This window comes from Eulemur rufifrons, chromosome 25, assembly GCF_041146395.1.
Source record: "Eulemur rufifrons isolate Redbay chromosome 25, OSU_ERuf_1, whole genome shotgun sequence".
In the NCBI taxonomy this organism is placed as follows: domain Eukaryota; kingdom Metazoa; phylum Chordata; class Mammalia; order Primates; family Lemuridae; genus Eulemur; species Eulemur rufifrons.
In genome coordinates this window covers 14,116,254-14,139,847 of record NC_091007.1, presented here as the reverse complement: position 1 = coordinate 14,139,847, position 23,594 = coordinate 14,116,254, and the positions used below count along the sequence as shown (strand labels likewise).

Here is a 23,594-nt window from a genome sequence, read left to right as displayed (position 1 = left end):
TTTTTTTAGAGACGGGTCTTGCTCTGTCACCCAGGAGTGTAGTGGCACCATCATAGCTCACTGTATCTTCAAACTCCTGAGCTCAAGTGATCCTCCCACCTTGGCCTCCCAAAGTACTGGGATTACATGGGCGCCCATCATGCCTGGCCATCTAAGCATATTATTATTTTTTGAGATTATCTTTTTTTTTTCCAGTAGATAAGCCAAAATTTAGAACTTGTTCTCTTTAGTCAAGCTGTACTATGTGAATATTTTTGTGGCCTTTCTGCGGTGCTCTTCTCCTCATTTTATTCTGGTTAGGGTTCTGGGGGACACATATCTCAGCCCCCTAATTGAGTAGAAGCATGTGAGGCCAGGCTCCCTCTGTGGACCACTGCTGTGTTCCACATGGAACTGCAGCTTCTCTGTGTCAGATCACGTGGACTTTCTGTTCCTCCTGACACTGGGCTTTCCTCCCTTGTCACTCTCAAATCCCTGGAGCGTCTCCTAAGACACATATGTAAATTCCTCTGTGGCCGGCTTTTTCCTGTTCCCTTTCAATGCTGCGTGGGTATCTCTCCACCCTGAACAAAATTGCCATTTTTACTGAAACCCTCATTGCCCAAAGAGCAACTAACTTAAGCTTCTTAAGTCTCTGGAGCATTGATTCTTTGAGAACTATCATTTACTTCCAAAAGTCTTTTCCAAATAGGGCAAAATAACTTAGTGTCCAGTCTCCAATGCTAGAAATCATGAAGCAGTTTTTGTCTTATTGCTGTCTGGTACCTTTAGAGTCTTCCCACGACCAAAGTTGGCATCTTCATCCAATCTGGTCTCTTCCAAATTCAACTTTGGCCTGTATGTCTAAATAGTAGCCTTAATCCAATTTCTTCACCGTGAAAATTCAACTGACTATACCCAGATTTGTCAATTTCTTTCCCAGGCACCTCTTACCCTTTCCTTTCAGGAAAATTAGTTGGATTATTAAATATTTCTCACCCTCTCATTTTCCTTGTGACCATCAATCTTCTTCACGGTTGAACCATTGCATACAACTTTCCTCTTTCTTGTTTCCAGTTTTCCTTCCCTCTGTTCTTCTTTTCTTTCATTCTCTTCTTCTGGGTACTGTTAAATACAGTCATTCCTGTTCTATGATACGGGCAAGACAAATTGCGTTTATTTCGCCCCACCTTGCCCATGACACGAGTGCCATTGCTAGCTTTTCCTTTGCCACTCCTTGGAGTTGCGAATGTCCTTTACAGCTGCTCGTTCTCTGCCTCTCTTGTGTATTTCATATGCTGTTCACGCTGACCACCTAGAGCTGGTCTCTCTTGCGTCATGGGAATTTCCTACGTGCCAGCTGACTGCGGATGGGGACTTGATAACAGCTTTGCAGCTCTAGGTGGCTTTATTTCTCAGTTTGCATTCCTAAGTATGAATTGCTTTAATCAGTCTCTTCGATTCTAAACCTATTTTCATGTTCTGTATTTTAGCGAGAATACAAAAAGCTTTTTGAGGAAAACAAAGGAATGTATCATTTTGATGCAGAAGCTGCAGAACACCTGCACCATAAAGGCAATGCCACCCTCCAGAGTCAGGTACGTGCTCCTTGGGCACAAGTCCTCCCTGCCAGGACCCTGCAAGCATCCTGGCACCTGCCGCTCACAGCCATGCACCTTGACTGAGAATGTACAGGTGCAGGAAAGAATAGATACCAAGAAGGTTAACATTGCTTCGGAAGATCTTGAACACTATTTTCTATGTATTTGTTGGATCAGGGGAGCTTGAACCATATTTCAATATAGAGGCATTTTGTAAAATAGCCATTACTTCACATAATTAAAAACTTACATGAATTAATTAAACTGTGGTCAAATCTCATGGTGATTTAAATTTTTATTTATTTATTAATTTTTATTTTAGTATCTTACGGGGGTACAAATGTTTAGGTTATACATATTGCCTTTGCCCCACTCGAGTCAGAGCTTCAAGCGTGTCCATCACCCAGAGGGTGTGCACCACACCCCTTAGGTGTGAATATACCCATCCTTTAGTTTCCTAAATTTTTATAGTCTACTGATTTGCCATTTTGAGCTGCAACGTTAATTTTCCAAGTGCCAGGTTTATTTTAATTTCTTAATTCGATTATAAGTGTTATTAAAAAGGGAAAACAATCTTATCAGTGTATCTAGATTACTATTTCTTCCAACTAAGAACTGCTTTGTACCCCCTGAAAAAACTTAAAATCTTCCTAGCATACTTGAAAGTCGATATCTATTTTTTAAATTCTGAGTTTTAATAGTTGTAAAACATACCATTTTCAGCATTTAAGATAAAATTTTACATCCCTCTTTTAAATGTATTCTGTGAAATATAAATTCCATAATGATTTCATACTCACCTTCATTTATTTAAAAAATTTACAAACCAGCAATTTTACAAATTTACAAATGGAAAGTACATCATTTTTTCTCTTTAAATTCTTAATTTCATTTTTTTTCATAAAATTTTATCCTAATGGCAGATGTTATTATTATACTTCCAATGCTTTTTTTGGCCACTTTATCATACTTCTCTGCAACAAAAATATGTCTACAAATAGGTGTTTCCAAATTTTTCATATTTCCTCTCAGAATAAGGTTCTAAGTATTGAAAAATTTCTTTTGGTTTAAATTATCATTAGCATATTCTACAACTTAAATAATTCCAAAAATAATTATTAAACATAAGAATTTTAATGAAAATGCATTTCTGAAGGAAATGAATTGTGGTCAGAACTTTTCTATGAATTTAAAAAGGTATATGGCTTAAAAAGCCAACCACTCTGTTGGTTTACATATAATTTTAGTTTTTGTCATTAGGAGATAGAAAATATTGCTGATTTTATAAACTGAAATAAAGGAGGATTGACTGTAAAGAAAAATAGAGAATCACACCTGTGTTTTCTTTCTTGTTCACAATTTACTAATAGACATAAAGGCTATCACGGGGACCTCTCTGTATGTCTCTCTCTCTCTCTTTCTGTGTCTCTTTAACCTACATGTATATGTATACCATGTGCATATATATAATCTCATATATATGAAATATACCTGTATGTCCCAGACATTTGACAAAATATGCAATTCCCAGAACTACATTATTTAGTTGTTCTAAATTATTTTTATCCCTTAAAAACTTTTACATATTACTGGTTTACTTCCTTTGCGTATCATCAACCACAGGGTACCGAGTGGTCAACCAAAATGGCCAGAATTTGATTTTTAGAAAAGAAGATGTCTGATTTTAGACATATATTTGCTCTCTGTGTGTAAGGGCTTCTGATTTTTATATGTTGTCATACTTTTTTTCAATAAAGGTGAAATACAAAGAGGAATATGAAAAGAATAAGGGAAAGTCAATGCTTGAATTTGTTGATACGCCATCCTATCAAGCTTCAAAGGAGGCTCAAAAGATGCAGAGTGAGGTGGGTCACTTGGTTTGTTACTAATTAAATACACACAGTAAGTAATTTGTTTAAGGTATATTTGATGCTTTGTCATTTGAAAGGAACTAGTAAAGAGACTCAGGATGTCTGGGGGGTTTAGAAGAAAGAGCACTGCTCTGGGCAGATTCAGGAACCTGCCTTCAACACCCAGCCGCCAACTGCGGAGGTCTTGTCCAGGTCATTGGGCTTGTCTGGTCCTTAGGTTTTCAGTTTTTCTGATTTGGTGAATGTGGATCTCAAGACAGATGAGCTCTTTTTTTTTTTTCCAGTTATTATTTTTTTAAATCACAAGATATTATGGCGGTACAAATGTTTTGGTTATATAAATTGCTTTTGTACCATTTGAATCAAAGTTCTAAGGGTGCCCGTGTGCCAGATGGTGTGCACTGTACCTGTTAGGGGTGAATTTACTCATCCCCTCCTCCCTCTCCCTCACCTGTTTGATTTTCGATGAATGTTATTACCTTATGTGCACATAAGTGTTGATCGATTAGTTCCAATTTAATGGTGAGTACATGTGGTGTTTGTTTTTCTATTCTTGTGATACTCTGCTTAGAAGAATGGTCTCCAGTTCCATCCAGGTTAATGCAAGAGGTATTAGTTCACTATTTTTTATGATACCACATTTTATTAATCCACTCATGCATTGATGGGCACTTGGGTTGTTGCCACATCTTTGCAGTTGTGAATTGTGCTGCCATAAACGTTCCAGTGCTGGAGATGAGCTCTTAAAGTCCCTGTCAGCTCTAGTGTTCCATAATTATATAATCAATGCTTTCAGATTGTGTGAGTGTAAAACTATGATGAGTACATCAAACCTAAAAAGAAAATGAAGAACTGGTTGCTTTATTTGTTTTTTTTTTTCTTTTTTGCAATGACAATAGAACTACCATTAATTAAATACTCTGTGGTAGGTGGTATGCTAAGAGCCTCATTCATGTCAGTGCCTTCAGCCCCCCAAGTAATGATGGTAGGAAGGTCTTCTCCCTAGATTTATAATGAAATTAATTATCTTAAATAAAATTATGTCTATCTAGTAAATGTCAGTGTTTTAGGACTTGGTCAACACCATGAAAGATTCCCTTTTCTTGGTTAGTTTATGTCTTGGTGTGGTTTGTGCTGCTGTAACAGAATACCACGGACTGGGTAAGTTATGAAGAGCAGATTTATTTCTTATAGTTCTGGAGGCTAGGAAGTTCAAGATCTGGGGGCCCACATCTGGTGTGGGCCTTCTTGCTGTCTCATCCCATGGCGGAAGGTGGAAGAGCAAGAGAGTGTGTGCACGCACCTGAGAGAGAGAGAGAGAGAGAGAGACACACATAACCAAACTCAAACTTATCCTTTCATCAAGAATCCACTTCCATGATAACAAGCCCACTCCCCTGATAATGGCATTAATCCATTCATGAGTGTAGAGCCCTCATGACCCAATCAGCTCTTAAAGGCTCCCCCGCCTCAGCTGTTGCATTGGGGATTAAGTTTCCAACACATGAACTTTGGGAGTCACATTCAAACCATAGCAACTTATTTAATTGATTTCTTTTTTCCTGCAATAAATAGTCAAGAGTTTTTTCTACTTAGCTGCTTTATTCCCAAACATGATAATGCTACGTCACATTCAGACATTCCCTACCTGTTTTTTCTCTGTTCCAGTGAGATTTTTTTTCTGTTTCTGTTTTTTTTTTCCCCCTACTTTTTCAGGAACCAGACACACAAGTTTTTGTCTGCAGGTGACATCCAAATTCTGTGGGTGCAGCTGGGTTCTTACTTCAAAGGGACAGAAGTAGTGGACAGTAGTATTAGCCGGTTACAACCTCAGTGCCCCATGAGAGGCCGCCCCAGTGGGCAAGATCTTTTCTGTTGTCCAAAACAACTTCCAAACAGGGGGAAATGATAACTTCTGGACAAAAGACTCCCACAGGCATTTTGTAAGCATTATATGTGCTGTTTGTTGAAATGTTAGAATTCATCTTCTTAGGAAAAGGGCATTCAGATATTACTGTGGGTTATTGAACAGTCAGAGTTGCTTAATTTCTTCTTCAAGCAAAAGAGGAGAAAAGAATTCTTGTATTTTTCATGTTTTATGTCTTCTTAAGCCAATAAGGAGGAATCTGATAAAGAAATGTCAGGTAATATTTTAACTAAATTGGCTGTTTTAACCAAGTTGGCAGAAGTAGTAAATTTGGTCAAAGTTCAGAAGCCCTACAAAAACTTACATTTAATGGAATACGTTTTGCTGGAATCCCTTTTCTGCCTTTAGGTAACAGTATATAGAATAGTTTACATATCTTTTACATTGCTTTTTCCATTGTGGTGGTACTTTTTGGGTAGGCTAGAGCTGCCCAGTGAATTTCTCTGTTTTGTAGGAATAATGTGGCCATTGTCACCGACCCATAGCCCAGAGAAAGACGTCCACTCTGGGGAGCTGTTATGGTGCTTTTCTTTAACACGTTCTCTGGAAGGTTAAGTTTTAGACTACATGAAGTTGTAAAATAAATTTTCACTAAAGGATGCAGGGATCAAAAATGTACTTTTCTGAAAACCACCTCAGGATGGTGAGTGGCATCAACAGTTCAGGCTCCTCCCTCCCCTGCCTCCTCTCCCCCTTTGACTGCCCTCCCTCCTCTTTGATCTTCATCCGCAGAAACATTCACACCAAGGACTCTTTTTTTCATTCTGGTCCCACGGTTGCTTAATGTTTTTTTCCTACCCTGACTAGTTAACTTTCCTCTCACAAACCAATAAATCCTGGAACTTATAATTCATGGTTAGTATATTCTAATACCATGTTTCTGTATTACAAATGACAGTCATTTATAATTGGGGATTTTAGCTTCTCATCGTTCATAATAAATCTCTCCTTTCGTCAGCCAACTTATTCTCTCACTCCTGCCAAATTTTTCCTTTAATTATAGTCATTGACTATTAGATTTTTTAGGCTCAACAGCTATGTCTTGAGGAGAGTGAAATCTTCCCAATAGAAAATATCTTTAGACCCAATTTATACTCTAAAGGCTAGAAAAATAAAGTTGCTAAAAATCTTAGGCAAGTTCAATGTGAAAAATGTCTTTAAATATAGGGCTAATGAAGTAGCTACAAAGAGAACGAACGATCAGTGTTAGAGATGGTTTTTATTCCTTAAGAGGTAGGCTTGACTCTGAAGTTTCTTGGGGAGTCTCCTATGGGTAAAGCTAAGTATTTATGAGCTCAGGAAAAGCCACTGATATCTTTGCGATGGCCTATAATTAAGTTTATCTCAGTTTCTTCTAATGCCAGATGTAGGTTTAATCTGTGTGTTTTCTTGAAGAAATCTCTAACTCTGGCTTTGAAATGTTTTTATCTTCTTTCACAAATACAGCTTTCCTAACAAAAAGCATACCAATGCTTTTTGGTTTTTTTTCTAGCTATATATTTTGGCCAATGCTATTCATAATCAACCTCCCTTCATGACTGACTTTAGAAAAAATTTTGTTGTCAGAGAAGGGCATTTTGAACTGAAATAGCTAATAGAAATAAATAAATAAATGCACATGTATGTATATTTCACCATGTAAAGAGTCCTTTTTGGCCTGGAAATGACCTTCTAACCATATTATCTCCGTTTTTTCCACGTAGGAAAAAAAGACAGTTTTTCATCACTGTTCTTGGTACACCCATAGTTCTTTTGTTCAGAATGTTCTCAAGGCACCTTCTTAATTAGCTGTCAGGTTAGCAGAACATCCTTTGTGCCCTTCCTTGTGGCTGTACACACGTTGTTAAATAGCTGTATGTACTTAACACAAATGCTAAGCGAGGAGACAACAAGCTTCTGTTCTCCCTCATGATTTGGAGAAATTACTTATCCAATTACCTATCTGTCACAAATGCATAATGAACCTGGTAATAATTGTACATTTTGTGTGAGTAATAAGCACATGCAGAATTTATTTATTTGTATCACCTTTGTGATGCAATTTTGAATGAAACATTTGGTTGGTGAAATCTGGGCCCTTGTTTAGTAAATCCTTCACATGGATAGACATTTTTGTTATTTAACACATTGACTGCCGCACTAGAAAAAAATTTTTTCCTTGGGGCCACAGTGTTTTATTACAAAAATAGAATAAAAACTTCAAAAATGAAATGATCCTTTCTAATTTAATGAAAAATTTGTTATTTTTTATTGTTTTCTGTGCCTGAGTTATGTGTCACATGGCCCTAGAATGAATTTTTACACTGCAAACCAGTTGAGTTGTATGTGACTCACGACATACTTACTGAATTTGTTTCAGAGAATTGAGTGTTCATATGCTTCACGAGGCCCTGGGCTCAAAACTTGCGTGAGTTAAAGGTAACTCACAAGGCAATTAATGTGTTAAAGAGACTGTCTTATAGTCATAAAGCATGTGTTACCATTGATTTTCAGGTGCATAGAAATTAGAAAATCATAGCCAAAGAGTGGCGCGGAGTATGTCAAAGGGGCATCCGGTGGTATTAATCTCAGCCTCCCACAATCGCCATCCATGATCCCCTTCCATGTCTTGTGAAATCTCACCTAAGCAAGGATTTTTCAGGTTCCCGGTATGATTTTCCTCACAGTGTAACTTGATTCATATCAAACTCCATAAGAGGGTAGAGGAATATTCTCAATGCCAAATTCATTAAAGGAAAATTTCTCCTTCCACCATCCCAGCCTCCATTATACTTTAGAAGTGGTATTTCCTGAGTTCCCAAAAGACTGACTGTGAGAAGGATGATGGCTACATTGGGCTTCCAGGCCACCAGATTGTCCTCCAGTGATGAATCCACTCACTTTTGAGTAAATGAATTAGGTGATCCAGTCAAGTAGCCAATCTTATTGGTTCCCCTCCTAAAATGAGCTGCTAATCACAGACTACTAGTAAGTTGTTAAACAGCCTCACTCAGAATGATTTACCAGAGGAAGGTGATACTAGATAATTTTGTCTGGTAGAATTCCAAAATTAATCATAAGGTTGAACTTTTTTTTTCCTGTTGGTAAGTTGACCCTTAGGTGATAGAATTAAATAAGAAAACATAATTTTGTTCCAGGGACTCACTAGTATTTCCTAAACTTAAAATTATGTTGTCTTATTTAACAGAAAATTTACAGAGAAGAATTTGAGAAGGAGATTAAAGGAAGGTCATCACTGGATTTAGACAAGACTCCAGAATTTCTGCACGTGAAGTACATCTCCAGCCTTCTGAGAGAGGTATGAGCCTGCTGTTTACTGTTGAATAATCACAAAAGAAAAGGAATAACTCAGGAGATGTTTACTTGGTTCTCTACTAATTCAGCATTTGAGATATATATAACCCAGTGCTCTTTTTCACACTTTGACCTTTACTAATAAAGTTTTGCATTTTCATTAAAAACAGAAAAGTGTGTGTTAACATTCTTGTTTAAAGTTGAGGGAAGAAATTACCCAGATTTCCTGGGAAAACTTGAAGAACGGTCAGGTTTTGTGTTTTAGTTGTCACTTAGAAGCTCTATGAGTAGTTTTCTAGCTTTATAGCCATGGGTTTTAAAAAAATATTTTGAATGTGGGTGAGACAAGCTTGATTCTTTCAAATCTAGTTATTATAAAGACATACTTTGCAACGAACTTTTTCTGTAGCTTCCCTGCCGCATCTCCATGACATTTGATATCAGAAATGCGGTGCTTGCTTACCTGTGCAGGTCTGGAGAAAGGGAAAGTTATCTATAAGTAGTTTGTGTTCTAAGTAGGATCTGTTTTTCATTTTATTCTCTGTAGGATTTTCCCCCCCTCCTAAACTTAATGGTACATTTTGGCTCACAAGTAATATTTTAAGTTTGTTGAACATTAAGGGCCTAAAAATCTAACAATTAAGAATATCATGCTCACAGTCCATCTTTTTAAAAGCTTGGCTTTTTTTTTTTTTTAAATGGCTGAAAAGTAACTTAGAGCTCTTCCAAATCTGCTTAAATGATCTCTTTATATTAAGGGGAAGTGTTCCCTTAATATAAATGAAATATATACTAATGGAATGTATACAATAATAATATATATGTTATATAAGCTATATATTTTATATATATAGAAGTAAAATTCCATTTCATCTTGAATTTTTGAACTGAAGAAACTATGCCTGAAAGAAATGTCTTAAATCAGTGAAATAAATAAGAGCGTAATTACCTATATAGAAGCACATCACCATAAACTTCTTTACTAAGCCAATGCCAACTGGCTATGCCATTTAAATGGTTTTAGAAGTTTAATGTGATTCACTGCCATAATATATGTTGTGTTGAAACGGACATATAATTTCTGTAAGAGTTCTCTTGCTACGTTTGCTTTTTATTTCTAGTTACTACAAAAATTTTTGAAGGCTAATCAAATGACAACATCCTACTATTAATGTCTTCCATTTAAAAAATGCACATTTATGTGAATTTTTAAAGGATAATATTTTCATTAATTACGTACAAATGACAATGTGAGATCTATTTTGAGATCTATAAATGACTTTAATACATGCCATGCCTTTTTCTTTTCTTCTTCTTTTTGAGTGAGTCTTATTTTACACTTATTGATTCAGAATGTATATGTCAGGGTAGGAAAAGGCCCAGAAGACTATTATATTGGGCTGCTCAGGGCTGCTATAACAAAATACCACAGACTGAATGGCTTACGCAACAGACATTTCTCCAAGGTCTGGTGACTGTGAAATCCAAGATGAAGGTGCCTACAGATTTGGTTCCTGGTGAGGGCTCTTTTGCTGGCTTGCAGACAGACACCTGCTCACTGTGTCCTCACAGAGGAGGCGGGGGCGGAGCGCTCTGGTCTCTAGTCCTCTCTTCCTATAAAGACATTAATCCCATCATGGGAGCCCCACCTTCACAACCTCATCTAAACCTAATTATCTCCTAAAGGCCCTGCCTTCCAATACCATTACAATGGGCATTAGGGCTTCAACATATGAGTTTTGGGGGACACATACAATTAGTCCATAACAACTATGATGCTAAGTGAAATAAGCTAGGCACAAAAAAACAAATGCCCCATGTTCTCACTTCTATATGGAAGGTAAAACAATTGAACTCATAGAAGCAGAGAGGAGAATGGTGGTTACAGAGGCTGGGGTTGAGGTTGGAATGCGGAGATGATGGGCAAAGGGTATAAAAGCTCAGTTATACAGGAGGAATAAGGGTTTTTACTGAGACCTATTGCACAGTGTGGTGAATACAGTTAATACTAGCGTATTGTAAGTTTCAAAAGTACTAAGAAAGTAAATTTCAGGTATTCTTACCACAAAACGTGTTAAGTATTTGAGGTGATGGATATTATAATTAGATACATTTAATCATCTGATGTTGTATTCATAAATTATGACATTGCTTTGCACTCCATAAATATTGTTGCTTTCCAATGAAAAAAATTTAAATATTTTTTAAAAGATTAACTTGAAAAAAGTTATAGAGACACCTAATTGGAAAAAGGACCTTTGGTGACTTAATGGAATTATCACTTTCTTAGGGTGAGCATTTAGCTTCAAATGGACTTTGCAATTTTTACTTTATGGTTTTTACATTTACATCGCTGTTTAGAGTGTTCAGAGTATCATTTTATACTTCATTTCCTTTGATTTCCCCCATTGCCCTTTGACATTGGTAGAACAAGTATTATTTTCATTTTGCCAGAGTGGAAATCAAGGCCGAGTTACTTAAAAGTCCTCCTGAAGGTCACACAACCAAATAAGTGGAAAAGCTCTTTCTCTTGGGTCATTTGACTCAGAGATTGTTTCCAAAATTATAAGCAGGCCATGCCAATGTCTAATAAGCTATTAGTTGAGCAGAGGACAGGCTAATCTAATTATACTGGACTAAGGGAAAATAACATGAAATGAACCCTGGAATTAACTGGAACCTGATTTTTAAACATTAAAGGAAGTTTCATCTTTCATCTGACAAGTTAGTCATAAACACAACTTAGTTGAATGGGAATAGGATATGTATTGTTTTCATAATGCAATTAAGTATGAAAAAAGCAATTCATTAGCAGAGAAAACCAAGTTATATGTAAGTACTCACAGAAGGCATTTGGATCTACTTAAAATATGATATTAAGATAGGTGAAATTCAGACTATGTATTATAAATATGTAGGAAATTATTTGGTTCTACAAACCTTTAAATAAAATGGAAACTTTGGTTTTTAACTTTGACTACATCAATCCTTTTGATTTTGTAATTTTTCATTCTTTTTCAACTATGTTCTTTTTTGGTAATTCATATTTTATGGACAAGTTTCAAAAATACTTCAAATAATTAATAAGAAGCATGCATTCTTGACATCTTCCTTACCATTTAATGGGAAGACATCTTTTTAAAAATGTGGGGTTTTATGGTACCAAAATATGTTGAGAGAAAGTATGAAAGGGAGAAGACTGTGAATATTGGAAGCCACTCTGAACTTGACAGAGGAGAAAATGAGGTGTCTGTAGGAAGTACGCATGAACAAACACTCAGCAGTCTGATTCATCCCGTCCTTGTAATATTTTCTCTTTTCTGTGATCCCTAGAAAACATGTGAAATAGTATACTGATTAAAGTGATTCCTGGTGAGTTGTGAACTATAATATTCTTGTCTTATAGAAAGAATATAAAAAAGATTTGGAAAACGAGATAAAAGGGAAAGGAATGGAACTTAATTCAGAAGTTCTTGATATTCAAAGAGCAAAGCGAGCATCTGAAATGGCCAGCGAGGTGAGTATATTTATTTAACAACTTAGAATGTGTACGTTTTTCGCTGACTTCCTTATCTGCAAATCTTTCTCCACAAGTCTCTACATCCCACAACTTTTATGTGTAGACGATTGTAAGCAGCTATATATCCTAGTAGGCTTTTCCCAGATAATGAATTTTTTAAAAAAATTGATGTTCACTGTCTCCTTCCTAACTGATGTGAGAAAAATGGCCATCTCCCCATTTGCAGAAAATCTATATGATAAGCCAAAATAGTTTTATGAGATTTAACTTCATCTCTTAAGCAAGTAAAAGGCAGAAGATTGGGAAAGTGTGGTATGATGGTCTATCAGTAATTGCAGTCGGAAAGTTCACATGCTCTCCTGCTCGTAACCCAACTGGTGGGTCCCGTTCCTCATGAGCCTGCTGAATGAGCCTGGTTGAACATCTTTGTCACATGAAAGTGGCTGTTGCTCACTTTATATGCACTTTATAAGAAGGGATGAAATGTCTCTGAGTACTTTCAGTCCTTTAATACTTGTGTTATGTCGTTACTTTGGTATCACGTAATGACTCTGTGCTTTGAGGAGAATCTAGCTGAATTCAGCAGTGAAAAATCTTAAAGCCTTGTCCCCGTATTTTAAAAAAATATGGTGGTGATGATGATGATGACCCTGTTAGTCAGGTTGCAAATGGTAGAGACCCAACTCAAACTGGGTTAAGCAACAAAGGAGATGCTTCAGCTCATGGAATAGAAAAGTCCAAAGATGGAATTATAATACCATCAGGTTGGAATTCAAATGATACTTCTCTTCCTTCATCTCTTGGTTCTGTTATTTTCTTTATTGGCTTCATTCCTGGGAAAGCTGTCCCCATGTAATGAAACCTCTTAGTAACAGGAGAGCTCATGTCTGTGGCCAATAATCCCAGTGGGAAGTGATCATATATATATATTTTTAGTAGTTCACATTAAGGTCCAAGGACTGAATCTCCTTGGATAAACCTCTAGATCCTGTGCTCGCTCACACCTGATCCAGTCATTATGTCTGGGGTCAGGGGAGTGCAAAGTGCTCATTGGCCTCTCAGGGTCACCTATTTGTTTATGTACTTTAATGGCATCTTAAGTAAAACATTTTACATTCTTATGTGTTTTTTTTTAAAAAAATTCATCTTAATCTTGGCTATCTTCAAGTTATTTCAATAAATTAAAGGAAACATTTTAAAAGCATTTTAGTAGAATTGAAAATACATGTGGGGAGTAGGAGGTCATGGAAATCAATGCTACCCGCCCCCTAAGTGTATGGATTGAGAGGGGTTAGAGGTCATTTCCCAGAAGAAAACTGTGAGATCGTTGCCAGAGGAGGAATGGAGCCTGGTCGGGCACAAACAACAGATGTCCACAGTGAGGTCTGTGGCTGATGTTGTCATCACACGATCCCTACATTAGCCATTTTTCTGCAAATCCTTCTGTAGCATTGACATGTCCAATCCACATGCAGAGTTCATTCTTGTAATCACTTGTCAGTGACTGGAGAAATTATTTTAATCTCCTGATGGTGGAGTCAAGCCAGATGCAGTTGAATGGCAGGATGGTGGCAGGAGCAGTGTTAATCAGGCCTTAGTAGGAGCAGCAAAGGCTGGTCTAGGGGAATAGGAATGAAAGAGTAGAAGGTGTCACATACTGAGCACCTCCTCTGGGCCCTGTGCGGTGGGGTGTCTCATTGATCCTCGTGAGGATACTGCGGGTTTGGTTCCAGACCCTTGCAATAAAGCAAAGATCGCAATAAAGCGAGTCACACAAATTTCTTGGTTTCCCAGTGCATATAAAAGTTATGTTTACACTATACTGTGGTCTATGAAGTGTGCAATAGCATTATGTCTAAAAAATGTACACACCTTAATTCAAAAATACTTTATTGCTAAAAATATGCTAATGATCATGTGAGCCTTCAGTGAGTTGTCATCTTTTTGCTGGTGGAAGGTCTTGCCTCGATGTTGATGGCTGCTGACTGATCAGGGTGGTGGGTGTTGAAGGTTGGGGTATCTGTTGCAATTTCTTAAATTAAGACAACAGTGCAGTTTGCCGCATCAATTGACTCTTCCTTTCTTGAAAGGTTTCTCGGCCAGGTGAGGTGGCTCACGCATGTAATCCTAGCACTCTGGGAGGCCCGGGGTGGGTGGGGGGGGGGCGTGGGCCGTGGCGGCGGATGGAGGATTGCTCGAGGTCAGGAGTTCGAGACTAGCCTGAGCAAGAGCAAGATCCCATCTCTACTAAAAAATAGAAAGAAATTATCTGGACAACTAAAAATATATAGAAAAAATTAGCTAGGCATGATGGCGCATGCCTGTAGTCCCAGCTACTCAGGAGGCTGAGGCAGGAGGATTGCATAAGCCCAGGAGTTTGAGGTTGCTGTGAGCTAGGCTGACACCAAGGCACTCTAGCCCAGGAAAAAAAGCGAGACTCTGTCTCCAAAAAAAAAAAAAAAAAAAAAAAGAAAGAAAGGTTTCTCTGTAGCATATGGTCCTGTTTGTTAGCATTTTATGCACAGTGGACCTGCCTTTAAAAATTGAAGTCAGTTCTCCCAAACTCTGCTGATGATTTGACAGCTAAGTTTATGGAATATTCTAAATCCATTGTCATTTCAACACTGTTCACATCATCTTCATCAGGAGTAAATTCCACCTCAAGAAACCACTTTCTTTGTTCATGCATAAGAAGCAACTCCTCATGTGTTCAAGTTTTATCATGAGACTGCAGAAATTCAGTCACATCATCAGGCTCCATTCCCAATTCTAGTTTTCTTGCTATTTCTACCACATCTGCAGTTATTCCTCCACTTAAACCTTAAGTCCCTCAAAGTCATCCATGAAGGCTGGAATCAACCTCTTCCAAACTCTTAACGTTGATATTTTGACCTCTTCCCATGAATCATGAATGTTCTTTATGGCATCTGGAAGGGTGAATCATTCCCAGGAGGTTTCCCATTTTGCTTGCTTAGATTCATCAGAGGAATCACCATCTATGGCAGCTATAGCCTTACAAAATGTATTTCTTAAATAGTAAGACTTGAAAGTCAAAATGACTCCTTGATTCATGGCCTGCAGAATGGATGTTGTGTTTGCAGGCATGAAAACAACATACATCTCCATCAGAGCTCTTGGTTGACTAGGTGTATTGTCAATGAGGAGTAATATTTTGAAAGGAATCATTTTTTTCTAAGCAGTAGGTCTCAATAGTGGGCTTAAAATATTCAGTAAACCAGCTACAAACAGATGTGCTGTCATCCAGGCTTTGTTGTTCTATTTCTAGAGCATAGTGAGAGTAGATTTAGCATAATTCTTAAGGGCCCTAGGATTTTTAGAATGGTAAATATGTATTGGCTTCAACTTCAAGTCACCAGCTGCATTAGCCCCTAACAGGAGAGTCAGCCTATCCTTTGACGCAGAGAAGCCAGGCATTGACTTCTCTTTTCTGGCTGTGAAATTCCTAGATATAATCTTCTTCCAGTATAAAGCTGTGTCATCTACATCAAAAACCTATTATTTAGTGTAGCCACCTCCATCGGTTATCTTAGCTAGATCTTTGGATAACTTGCTGCAGTGTCTCCATCTGTACTTGCTGCTTAATCTTGCACTTTTATGTTATGGAGATTCTTTCTTTCCTTCAACCTCACGAACCAACCTCTGCTAGTTTCCAAATTTTCTTCTGCAGCTTCCTCACCTCTCTCAATCTTTATAGAGTTGAAGAGAGTTAGGGCCATGCTCTAAAGTAGGCTTTGGCTTAAGAGAATGTTGTTGCTGGTTTGATGTTATTTCTCAGCCATGAAAAGCTTTCTTCATATCAGTGATAAGGCTGTTTTGCTCTCTTATCACTCGTGTATTCACTGGGGTAGCACTTTTAATTTCCATCAAGGACTTTTCCTTTGCATTCACAGCTTGGCTAACTGTTTGGTGCAAGAGATCTAGCTGTCTGCCTGTCTTGGTTTTCAACATGCCTCCCTCACTAAGCTTTTCACTTCTAGCTTCTGAAAAGTGAAACATGTGACGCTTCCTTTCACTTGAGGTCATTATAGGGTTATTAAATTGGCCTAATTTCAATATTTCTGTGTCTCAGGGAATAGGGAAGCCTGAGCAGGAGAGAGACAGGGGAACAGCGAGTCAGTGGAGCAGTCAGAACATGCACAACTTTATCATTAAGTTCACCATCTTATATGGGCACAGTTCATGGTGACCCAAAACGATTACAATAGGAACATCAAAGATCACTGATCACAGATCACCATAACAAATATAATAATAGTGAAAAAAGTTTGAACTATTCCAAGAAGTACCAAAATGTGACACAAAGATACAAAGTGAGCACATGCTGTTGGAAAAATGGTGCCAATAGACTTGCTTAACTCAGAGTTGTCACAAACCTTCAATTTGTAAAAAATGCAATTATCTATGGAGTATAATAAAGTGAAATGAAACACAAATGAGGAATGTCTGCATTATCACTCCCATTTCACAGATGAGTAAACCAGAGACGTTAAGAAACCCAGTGTTACCCAGCTGTTGAGTGCTCTGGCCTCAAAGTCAGTCTTCTTTGTATGACACCAGTTCATGTGCCCCCACCTCCCCCTCGTCCAGCCCCCAGGACAATTGTCAGTGATGATTCTCACCTGGAAATTGCCTTGTTATACTAATAGTGTTCAGAGCTTTATATACCTTTCTTTAGTGAGAACAGTGATTATAGTTTTAAGCAATGAAGAAAATTTAATTTTTGGTGATCATTCCTAGTACACAATAAGCTGTATTTTCTCTCTTTTAAAAAATATGTTTAGCTATTTTTTTTGGTATCATTGACTATAGATATGTGTTTGTCCACTGAGTTATCTGACTGTTGGAAAATATTGCCTTTACAGAAAGAATATAAGAAAGACCTGGAATCAGAAATTAAAGGGAAAGGAATGCAAGTTGACATTGACACCCTTGAAATACAGCGTGCCAAGAAAGCTACAGAGATGGCAAGCGAGGTTAGTAGGGCGAATGACACAGACCTGGATAATTATGTTCTGGAACTTAACAAATCATATTAGCAACTTGATCAGTATAAGGAATTTTGCAAAGCTTTCTGGCCAGTATAACTGTTTGGAATGGAAACCATTCCAAAGCATTATGCTTATTTGAAAATTTACATATTTGGCTTTGCTCTTGTCCTTTAAATATAAAGGAAAATTGGGGAAAGACATTTTAATAGAATACACACACATACATACTCCCCTATGCATCTTATTCCTTAATACAACAAATTTCACATTAATCTAGGATTTGATAATGTTTTTGTGTTTTTTTCCCTTTAAGTATGCATCGTGTGCTGCTTGGCATATCTGTGTTTCCAACTTTTTGAGCAGAACTTGGAGATCACACATTGAGAATTGAGACTCTAACATGAAAACGATAGTCATTTCTGTGTGATTGCATATTCTTAAAAATATCGTCTGTCAACTTCATTGACATGCATGAAGTTTCTATAGAGTCAGGATTTTGGATTGAGGTATTATATATCCTGAATGACCATGTTCACTCTTCTCACACCATTTTCCTCATCATTGAATAAACACAGCAACAGGATATTAATTTAGAAGTTTTGTCTTAGATGCTATGATATGATAGATATCACATCACACCACAGAGATGTAGGAGTCAGACCATATGTGTATTAATATTTTTCAAAGGAAATTCCCCAGAACTGGTTCCACACCTTTTGAACTTCCTCAGCAATTCCAAGAATATAAAAGGATCACGGGAGTGAGGAGTATTTGGGATGAGATGGTCTTGTAAGAAGCGTATGTGAAGAGAAAGTTGGGGTGCAGGTTAAAAGGTGCTGCCCACATATTTCCTGGCTGGGTAGGTAGGAGCTTCACTGGGGTTCCTCCGACAACTGTTATGTGACCCTTGCCATTAGGAGGAGCTGATGCAGGACTGACTTCCACCTAGGAAATCTGAAAGGCTAGAAGGTAGCCACTTAAGTACCATGGGAGTTCCTGTTGTGTTAGGAATTACCTGCATCCCCAGGATTAGGCACCAGCCAGGGAAGTGGGATTGCCATGATTGGTTTATAAAAAGAACTGGCATGGCATAGGATTCCTGACCAACAAGGGGTCCATTCAGAAATGGCAGCCAGCGGGTGTGGTGGCTCACACTTGTAATCCTAGCACTTTGGGAGGCCAAGGTGGGAGGATTGCTTAGGTCAAGAGTTCGAGACCAGCCTGAGCAAGAGCAAGACAATGTCTCTGTGAAACATAGAAAAATTATCTGGGTGAGGTGGTATGCATCTGTAGTCCCAGCTACTCAGGAGGCTGAGGCAGAAGGATCACTTGAGCCCAGGAGTTTGAGGTTGCAGTGAGCTATGATGATGCCACTGCACTCTAGCCAGGGCAACAGAGTGAAACTCTGTCTCAGAGGACAAAAAAAACAAAAACAAAAACAAAAACAAAAACAAAACAACAAAACAAACAACAACAAAAAACAAGTCATGGCCAAGAAGAGTAAATTCCAGGGTTGCAACCAACAGTAATTCACTACAGGGTGAAAAGCAGCAATTTTACAATCATGTTTTATTGGCATTCATCAACTGAATTATATACTAACTGATAATTTATCACGTTTATCACATTGAAATACTAAAATTTCCCCTTGGCTAGCTCTGTTTTCTTTCTTAATTCAGGTTAGTAGCAAAAAACCTTTTGATTCATTGTGAATAAGTCATTCTGAGTCATTTTCCAAACACGAGTTAAAATTTTTTTTTTCACAAGTTAAAATTCTTTCTTGTTCTATAGAGATTAAAAAAAAAAAGGGTCTAATTTGATTCCAAAAGACATGGTCCTGATGTAAAAATGACATCATAGTTTTTCAGCACAGGTTTTGAAATGATTGGAAAGCCCTGGCCAAATGTCTCGTTTTCTGCAGAAAGACTATAAAAGAGATCTGGAGACTGAAATTAAAGGGAAAGGAATGCAGGTGAACACAGACACTCTTGATGTCCAGAGAGCTAAGAAAGCATCCGAGATGGCCAGCCAGGTACGAAAGTAGTGGGATATAAAGTTTAATACAAACACATTGAATCCTATGTAGAAAGAATGTAAATGTTATTTCCACCTGGGCGGCTTTGATATTTAAGCACGTAAATACCTACATTGCTATAGAAGGTCAAGCAAAACCCAAGATTCTTTTTTTGTTCTTTTAGAAACAATATAAGAAAGACTTAGAAAATGAAATTAAAGGGAAAGGAATGCAGGTGAGCATGGATATCCCAGACATACTTCGAGCCAAGAGGGCATCTGAAATCTTTAGCCAGGTTAGTAGTGAATGAAGACACAGAATCGTGTGTTTTAACATTCAGGTACCATGTGCTTTGTGCTTCTCTATGATTTATATCTTTTTGAGGGCATTGCATTCAAATTTAGCATACTCCTTTATTAAGAAAACATTGGCCAAGCTTGATTAACCTTACTAATTAAAAGGACAACTGTTATAGATTTAGTTCAACAGCCATTAATGGAGTGTCAAAGCCTCTCTGTTGGGGCCCCTTGTTTTGAGTCCAAGGACATTTTTGACCTTCTTTTTCTTTTTTTTCTTTCTTTTTTTGCTCCATTACGCACATGGCTGCAATACTCTTTGCTCATACTATAGAGAAAGAATTACAAATGGTTTGTCTTTTAACCATTTCATAATGCGTATTGTTATTAAGACAATCAGCTCTTAATAAAACTAACAGTGGCTAAGATGGCACAAGATGAAATTTGATATTAACTAAAAATTAAGGGAAGAACTGTCTTCTTGGTAAAATTTAGATTTGCCAAATATACCTGTCACATATTCTCTAACAAAACTGGAGTGTGGGAGAAATAATAACCACAAAAGAAAATATTTATGGAAGAAGGAGTTATTTATAAAATCTGATCTGGACAAAAACATTCACTAGTGAATACTATTTTTGCTATAAAATTTACGTAAAAAGAATGATCCCAGTGGAAAAAATAGTAATGAGGAATTTAAAAAATTAAAATGGTTTTAGAAAATTGACCATAGAATTAAATTTGATTAATGGAGCTTATCCTGAAAGTAATTTTTAACAAAATGTGGAGATATTTATTAAAATTCTGGTTAAAACATAACCAAGGAGCCTAAAGGTCCATTGGTTCAAAATGAGAGTATCAAGATGGCAGAGTCAAATGTCAGAGGAGTTGTCTGCTTCTCAGTCTCCTCAGATACACAGCAGCTGGGATGGCCCTGAAGTGTATGTTCTTCTCTCCTCGGTGCCTACAATGGCCCGTGAACTTGGAGATGCTGGCTATAGCTATGTCAGCTGAACTAAAAATACTAGGTAAATGCATAAAACAGGCAAATGCACACTTGAGTCATTGGAGAAAGGTGCTGTCTCGTGAATGCCAAACTCATTCCTTCATTCAGCATACATTTCCTGAGCACCAATTCACGTACTAGATTAGACATGGTTTTGTCCTTGGGGAGCTACAGGTTAATCTAATAATCCTACAAATATAGTATTATAAACTACGATGTATACTACCTGAAGGTAAAAGTATTAAGCGTAAAGGCTTCCCAGAGAAAGCGGTGCTTGAGCTGTCAGATTTCTTGCCTTAACAGTGTTGATCTTTTCAGTGTGACATGAGAATACATCTGATTTGAATCCCTTTAGAATACAATGGGATCCTTAAGGGGATGTAATGATACTGTGGTACACTACAGCATGAACGGTAGTTAGCTTTTTTCATAAGCAGCAATGTGTCATCATGGTTAACGTCGCTGTCTTTGGAACCAGAATGCCTGGTTTTAATTGTATTATAATAGCTCTGACATTTACCATCTAGTGCCTCAGTTTCCCCATCTGTGAGGTGAGGATAATAGTATCTGCTTGTGGGTTCATTAAATGAGCTAATGTGTTAAGTAGAATAATGCTGATTACATAGTATTTACTATGCAAGTGCTGGTACTAGTACAAGGTGTTGCTCACATTCTATTAGAACTCAGAGTGGTGCATTTAGTGGATAGAAAATAGAGATTTTAATCTCAACTACAAAATACTGGTATATTTCCCTTTCTCAAATGTATCTTTATGTGGAGTAGGAAGCAAAGCATAAATGCAGAAGCATAAAAAAGTGGGTATAGAGGGCCAGACTACGTGCAGGAGTTATGGGGCTGTTTGAACAGGGGCTTACAGTGCTCACGAAAGGGTGGGTCACAGGGGCCAGCCCTCCAAGGTGTTTGCGTGGACCTGGGTGGGACCATAGCCTGAATAGAGGTGAGGCTCTCCTCGGGGACTGTTTGCTTATTCTATTTATACTCTGCCTTTATTGTTTCTGTGGCATTAACAACGGCTTTGAATCAGTTAGAGCCACATGGTATGGCAGAGTTGGAAAAAGTGGTAAAGTTCTCCTTGTGGCTTTCTCTCTCTCTCTCTCTCTCTTTCACACACACGCACACACACACAGTTTCAGATTCATATTAACTATTTATATTTTTAGAAAAAGTATAAAGATGAAGCAGAGAAGATGCTTTGTAACTATTCTATTGTGGCAGATACCCCTGAAATTCAGAGAATTAAGACAACGCAACAAAACATTAGTGCGGTGAGTAGTCATTATTTCTCTCTAGTTGCCCCCTTGAAATTTTATGTTTGATAAGGAATGGTCTCTTGTCCTCATTCTCTGATTTTTTTGCTGCATTATTTGAATTTTCTGTCAAATGTCTTATCTTTATTTCTTTAAAATAATAATAATACTGAATATTCTTAATTTAGCGTGATTGTTTCAGAATTACAAATTCAAGTTTTCCTCTTTGGTACAAGTGACAGTTTTGAACTGAATTTTAAAATTTAACTCAGGAGAAGAAGTCTTAATCTTCTTTCACACAGATTTTACACTGAAGATGAAAATAGTCCTACAAAGTAATTTTCTTCCTGGTCATTGGTTATCTACACTGATGATATATCTAAGGATTTACTAGTTCATAACCAATTCCTAAACTTCCATGTTTTTATTTTGAGGAATAGTAATTACATCAGCACTGTGTTTAATTGATGTATAAACTTCTGTTCTAAAATGATAAAACTAGACCGTGCAGTCAGTACTTTAATGTAGCATTAGCTCAGTCCTTTAGCAGTTATGCAAGTGACTTATCAAAATGCAAATTCTGTTCAGTTTGAGGACTTCTGGAATATTCTCCACTTCCTAATTAGATGGCAAGCTCCAGCTCTCAGGGTATGCTGATCAGGTACCTGTCTCCACAAGAGGGGGGCGGGCTGTGCTGAGAGACAGAAAAGTCTCGCTGGGAGGAACAGGGAAAGAGGCTGTTTTAGCCCTTCAATCCTGTGGTTCCATGTTATTCCAGATTTCTAGCTTTTGGAGGCAAACCTCTCTCCTACTTTGCTCTCCCACCGCCACTGGAGCCAACTGGGTTATCCAATGTCAAGACAGGGAGTAATTCTGTCCTCATAAATGCTTCTTATAATTACTCTGTTTTTCTGTAGAGCGCTCGTGTTTTTTGATTTGCTTTGTATTTGGCAGTGGTAGATGTTGATAGGGTGGAGACACATGTGGGAAGGTTAACCAATAAGTGGAATTTGAGGAAAATAGACTTTAAATTAATGTTGATGTTGACGATAGAGCTAATATTTTCTTTGAAGAGAACGAGGGCATCTTTGTGTTTGGGGAATAGCAGTTGCTTAAGATTTCACGCTGTTTTTGAATTAAATGATAACTGCTCAGCAAGTGTTTGTAATATGTGCTTTGATTTTTCTCAAACACATATGTGACATATTTGAAAAAGGAAAAACTCCAGTTTGCCAATTTATATTCTTAAAGCAAGTGATCTGCAGCTAACTAAGGTAGCAGTCATGCCCTAGAACAGCTATTAGATAGTTACTTGTAAGATTATGGGATATGAAACCAAAGGTGGACATATATTATCATAATGGATTATTTAATTGGTTCATATAATGTTGCTACTCTTAAATAGATGCAGTATTCACATTACTATAAAACCTGAGAAATTGTCTTTCTTTTATAAGAATCAGATCTAGGACTTGAATTCTGACAAGCCTATGGTTCTTCTTTTCCTTCTCTTCTGATAAAGGTATTTTATAAAAAAGAAGTAGGAGCCGGAATAGCAGTAAAAGATACTCCAGAGATTGAACGCGTGAAGAAAAATCAGCAGAATATTAGTTCTGTAAGTTCTCCATGGCATTAATTATCCTTTCCAAAAGCAAACAGAAGCTAGATAAATGTTTTTATGTCTTGACTCCACTGACTGCTTTTTGCTTTTATTTTTCACTTTATTGAAATGCTATGTCATCAAATAGCAAAGGTCTAACTTTCCCAAGGAAAACCGTAGCCTTCTTCCACTTGACTCTGAAGCAGTGT

At 37.4% G+C, this 23,594-nt stretch overlaps 1 protein-coding gene across 3 annotated transcripts in view; it reads left to right on the top strand.

Moving 5' to 3' along the window:
- NEBL (nebulette) overlaps positions 1 to 23,594 on the top strand; it is a 321,698-nt gene that overhangs the window by 261,793 nt on the left and 36,311 nt on the right. The window contains exons 10-18 of one of the 3 annotated variants that reach the window (XM_069458752.1): positions 1,473 to 1,577; positions 3,338 to 3,445; positions 8,566 to 8,676; positions 12,079 to 12,189; positions 17,076 to 17,186; positions 19,123 to 19,233; positions 19,400 to 19,510; positions 21,699 to 21,803; positions 23,308 to 23,400. The exons of the other annotated variants lie outside the window; for them this stretch is intronic. Of the exons in view, the coding sequence (XP_069314853.1) occupies positions 1,473 to 1,577; positions 3,338 to 3,445; positions 8,566 to 8,676; positions 12,079 to 12,189; positions 17,076 to 17,186; positions 19,123 to 19,233; positions 19,400 to 19,510; positions 21,699 to 21,803; positions 23,308 to 23,400 (966 nt within the window). The remainder of the gene's footprint in view (positions 1 to 1,472; positions 1,578 to 3,337; positions 3,446 to 8,565; positions 8,677 to 12,078; positions 12,190 to 17,075; positions 17,187 to 19,122; positions 19,234 to 19,399; positions 19,511 to 21,698; positions 21,804 to 23,307; positions 23,401 to 23,594) is intronic. 3 annotated transcript variants of the gene reach the window in all.